Genomic DNA, 5069 nt, shown 5'->3' on the forward strand with positions numbered 1-5069 from the left:
TGACTTGGCTGTAAAATGTGAGTTGTCTTTGTGGACTTCCCCTGTGAATGTCGCGGTGGGCGGTCCCTGACGTTGTGACACCTGATGGGCGATCTCGGGGTAACGTCTCTCTCCCGATCCCTCAGATGTGACGTGTCACCGGCCGGCGGGGATCCCCAATGGCTACATGAGTTTTGCTCTGCACCGGAAGTACAATTATAAGGAATTTGTCTCCTACGGCTGTAACCCGCCCTATGCATTGGACGGCAACCGAATATCCTACTGCGACAAAGACGGAGAATGGAGCCAGAAGCCCTCCTGTAGAGGTGAGACCCCCGCCCCCCCCCAAACAATGTACCTGAGACCTCCAGAGGGGGAGGGGCCACACTGACATTTATAGGAAAACTCAGGATTGGCTGGTAACTTCAGCTGCTTAGCTCTCAGGGGCCCCTGATCTCTATGACATGGGGTCTTCATTGAGGGAGACCTCCACATGGTCACATGTCCATTGTGAAGTGTCAGCACTGACAGTAATGCTTTGTAATGTCATACAGCTCCGTGTCATGTGACCACGCCCAAGGCCAATGTCCTGCACAATGGAAGACGGACGCGGGTGGATGAGATTGCGGGTCAGCAGATCCAACATGGCGACACCCTGACGTACTTCTGCAAGAATAAGGAACTTAAGTGCGCCTATACGGTGCCGAGCCAATGCCGGGATGGCAACTTCACCGTACCAGCCTGCTACAAGAGTGAGTGATGCCGCAACCCCCCGGGGGGTACAGGGGAGGAGAGGACATGGGAGAAGGGAAGGAGAGGACATGGGAGAGGAAGAGCAGAGGACATGGGAGAGGAAGGGAGGAGAGGACATGGGAGAGGAAGAGCAGAGGACAGGAGAAGGAAAGGAGAGCAGAGGACAGGAGAAGGGAAGGAGAGCAGAGGACAGGAGAAGGGAAGGAGGGCAGAGGACATTGGAGAAGGGAAGGAGGGCAGAGGACAGGAGAAGGAAAGGAGAGCAGAGGACAGGAGAAGGGAAGGAGAGGACATGGGAGAAGGAGAGCAGAGGACAGGAGAAGGGAAGGAGAGGACATGGGAGAAGGAGAGCAGAGGACAGGAGAAGGGAAGGAGAGGACATGGGAGAAGGAGAGCAGAGGACAGGAGAAGGGAAGGAGAGGACATGGGAGAAGGAGAGCAGAGGACAGGAGAAGGGAAGGAGAGGACATGGGAGAAGGAGAGCAGAGGACAGGAGAAGGGAAGGAGAGGACATGGGAGAAGGAGAGCAGAGGACAGGAGAAGGGAAGGAGAGGACATGGGAGAAGGAGAGCAGAGGACAGGAGAAGGGAAGGAGAGGACATGGGAGAAGGAGAGCAGAGGACAGGAGAAGGGAAGGAGAGGACATGGGAGAAGGAGAGCAGAGGACAGGAGAAGGGAAGGAGAGGACATGGGAGAAGGAGAGCAGAGGACAGGAGAAGGGAAGGAGAGGACATGGGAGAAGGAGAGCAGAGGACAGGAGAAGGGAAGGAGAGGACATGGGAGAAGGAGAGCAGAGGACAGGAGAAGGGAAGGAGAGGACATGGGAGAAGGAGAGCAGAGGACAGGAGAAGGGAAGGAGAGGACATGGGAGAAGGAGAGCAGAGGACAGGAGAAGGGAAGGAGAGGACATGGGAGAAGGAGAGCAGAGGACAGGAGAAGGGAAGGAGAGGACATGGGAGAAGGAGAGCAGAGGACAGGAGAAGGGAAGGAGAGGACATGGGAGAAGGAGAGCAGAGGACAGGAGAAGGGAAGGAGAGGACATGGGAGAAGGAGAGCAGAGGACAGGAGAAGGGAAGGAGAGGACATGGGAGAAGGAGAGCAGAGGACAGGAGAAGGGAAGGAGAGGACATGGGAGAAGGAGAGCAGAGGACAGGAGAAGGGAAGGAGAGGACATGGGAGAAGGAGAGCAGAGGACAGGAGAAGGGAAGGAGAGGACATGGGAGAAGGAGAGCAGAGGACAGGAGAAGGGAAGGAGAGGACATGGGAGAAGGAGAGCAGAGGACAGGAGAAGGGAAGGAGAGGACATGGGAGAAGGAGAGCAGAGGACAGGAGAAGGGAAGGAGAGGACATGGGAGAAGGAGAGCAGAGGACAGGAGAAGGGAAGGAGAGCAGAGGACATTGGAGAAGGGAAGGAGAGGACATGGGAGAAGGGAAGGAGAGGACATGGGAGAAGGAGAGCAGAGGACAGGAGAAAGAAAGGAGAGCAGAGGACAGGAGAAGGGAAGGAGGGCAGAGGACAGGAGAAGGGAAGGAGAGCAGAGGACAGGAGAAGGGAAGGAGAGGAGAGGGGAGAAGGAGAGCAGAGGACAGGAGAAGGGAAGGAGAGGAGAGGGGAGAAGGAGAGCAGAGGACAGGAGAAGGGAAGGAGAGGAGAGGGGAGAAGGAGAGCAGAGGACAGGAGAAGGGAAGGAGAGGAGAGGGGAGAAGGAGAGCAGAGGACAGGAGAAGGGAAGGAGAGGAGAGGGGAGAAGGAGAGCAGAGGACAGGAGAAGGGAAGGAGAGGAGAGGGGAGAAGGAGAGCAGAGGACAGGAGAAGGGAAGGAGAGGAGAGGGGAGAAGGAGAGCAGAGGACAGGAGAAGGGAAGGAGAGGAGAGGGGAGAAGGAGAGCAGAGGACAGGAGAAGGGAAGGAGAGGAGAGGGGAGAAGGAGAGCAGAGGACAGGAGAAGGGAAGGAGAGGAGAGGGGAGAAGGAGAGCAGAGGACAGGAGAAGGGAAGGAGAGGAGAGGGGAGAAGGAGAGCAGAGGACAGGAGAAGGGAAGGAGAGGAGAGGGGAGAAGGAGAGCAGAGGACAGGAGAAGGGAAGGAGAGGAGAGGGGAGAAGGAGAGCAGAGGACAGGAGAAGGGAAGGAGAGGAGAGGGGAGAAGGAGAGCAGAGGACAGGAGAAGGGAAGGAGAGGAGAGGGGAGAAGGAGAGCAGAGGACAGGAGAAGGGAAGGAGAGGAGAGGGGAGAAGGAGAGCAGAGGACAGGAGAAGGGAAGGAGAGGAGAGGGGAGAAGGAGAGCAGAGGACAGGAGAAGGGAAGGAGAGGAGAGGGGAGAAGGAGAGCAGAGGACAGGAGAAGGGAAGGAGAGGAGAGGGGAGAAGGAGAGCAGAGGACAGGAGAAGGGAAGGAGAGGAGAGGGGAGAAGGAGAGCAGAGGACAGGAGAAGGGAAGGAGAGGAGAGGGGAGAAGGAGAGCAGAGGACAGGAGAAGGGAAGGAGAGGAGAGGGGAGAAGGAGAGCAGAGGACAGGAGAAGGGAAGGAGAGGAGAGGGGAGAAGGAGAGCAGAGGACAGGAGAAGGGAAGGAGAGGAGAGGGGAGAAGGAGAGCAGAGGACAGGAGAAGGGAAGGAGAGGAGAGGGGAGAAGGAGAGCAGAGGACAGGAGAAGGGAAGGAGAGGAGAGGGGAGAAGGAGAGCAGAGGACAGGAGAAGGGAAGGAGAGGAGAGGGGAGAAGGAGAGCAGAGGACAGGAGAAGGGAAGGAGAGGAGAGGGGAGAAGGAGAGCAGAGGACAGGAGAAGGGAAGGAGAGGAGAGGGGAGAAGGAGAGCAGAGGACAGGAGAAGGGAAGGAGAGGAGAGGGGAGAAGGAGAGCAGAGGACAGGAGAAGGGAAGGAGAGGAGAGGGGAGAAGGAGAGCAGAGGACAGGAGAAGGGAAGGAGAGGAGAGGGGAGAAGGAGAGCAGAGGACAGGAGAAGGGAAGGAGAGGAGAGGGGAGAAGGAGAGCAGAGGACAGGAGAAGGGAAGGAGAGGAGAGGGGAGAAGGAGAGCAGAGGACAGGAGAAGGGAAGGAGAGGAGAGGGGAGAAGGAGAGCAGAGGACAGGAGAAGGGAAGGAGAGGAGAGGGGAGAAGGAGAGCAGAGGACAGGAGAAGGGAAGGAGAGGAGAGGGGAGAAGGAGAGCAGAGGACAGGAGAAGGGAAGGAGAGGAGAGGGGAGAAGGAGAGCAGAGGACAGGAGAAGGGAAGGAGAGGAGAGGGGAGAAGGAGAGCAGAGGACAGGAGAAGGGAAGGAGAGGAGAGGGGAGAAGGAGAGCAGAGGACAGGAGAAGGGAAGGAGAGGAGAGGGGAGAAGGAGAGCAGAGGACAGGAGAAGGGAAGGAGAGGAGAGGGGAGAAGGAGAGCAGAGGACAGGAGAAGGGAAGGAGAGGAGAGGGGAGAAGGAGAGCAGAGGACAGGAGAAGGGAAGGAGAGGAGAGGGGAGAAGGAGAGCAGAGGACAGGAGAAGGGAAGGAGAGGAGAGGGGAGAAGGAGAGCAGAGGACAGGAGAAGGGAAGGAGAGGAGAGGGGAGAAGGAGAGCAGAGGACAGGAGAAGGAAAGGAGAGGACATGGGAGAGGAAGAGCAGAGGACAGGAGAAGGGAAGGAGAGAAGAGGACAGGAGAAGGGAAGGAGAGCAGAGGACATGGGAAGGGAAGCAAAGGACATGGGAGAGGGAGAGCAGGAGAAGGGAAGGAGAGCAGAGGACAGTAGAAGGGAAGGAGAGCAGAGGACATGAGAAGGGAAGGAGAGAACATGGGAGAGGATGAGCAGAGGACAAGAGAAGGGAAGGAGAGGACATGGGAGAGGAAGAGCAGAGGACAGGAGAAGGAAAGGAGAGGACATGGGAGAGGAAGAGCAGAGGACAGGAGAAGGGAAGGAGGGCAGAGGACAGGAGAAGGGAAGGAGGGCAGAGGACAGGAGAAGGGAAGGAGGGCAGAGGACAGGAGTAGGGAAGGAGGGCAGAGGACAGGAGAAGGGAAGGAGGGCAGAGGACAGGAGAAGGGAAGGAGGGCAGAGGACAGGAGAAGGGAAGGAGAGCAGAGGACAGGAGTAGGGAAGGAGGGCAGAGGACAGGAGAAGGGAAGGAGAGGACATGGGAGAGGAAGAGCAGAGGACAGGAGGAGGGAAGGAGGGCAGAGGACAGGAGGAGGGAAGGAGGGCAGAGGACAGTAGAAGGGAAGGAGGGCAGAGGACAGGAGAAGGGAAGGAGAGCAGAGGACAGGAGTAGGGAAGGAGGGCAGAGGACAGGAGAAGGGAAGGAGGGCAGAGGACAGGAGAAGGGAAGGAGGGCAGAGGACAGGAGAAGGGAAGGAGGG

At 57.7% G+C, this 5069-nt stretch overlaps 1 protein-coding gene across 1 annotated transcript in view; it reads left to right on the forward strand.

The window, feature by feature from the left end:
* The window catches only part of APOH (apolipoprotein H), a 15947-nt gene that overhangs the window by 5377 nt on the left and 5501 nt on the right, over positions 1-5069 (forward strand). Inside the window, 2 exon segments of the mRNA XM_018573217.1 lie at positions 126-305; positions 534-731. Of these exon segments, the coding sequence (XP_018428719.1) occupies positions 126-305; positions 534-731 (378 nt within the window).

This window comes from Nanorana parkeri, unplaced genomic scaffold (genome assembly GCF_000935625.1).
Source record: "Nanorana parkeri isolate BGI_ZX_2015 unplaced genomic scaffold, ASM93562v1 scaffold2279, whole genome shotgun sequence".
NCBI lineage: Eukaryota > Metazoa > Chordata > Amphibia > Anura > Dicroglossidae > Nanorana > Nanorana parkeri.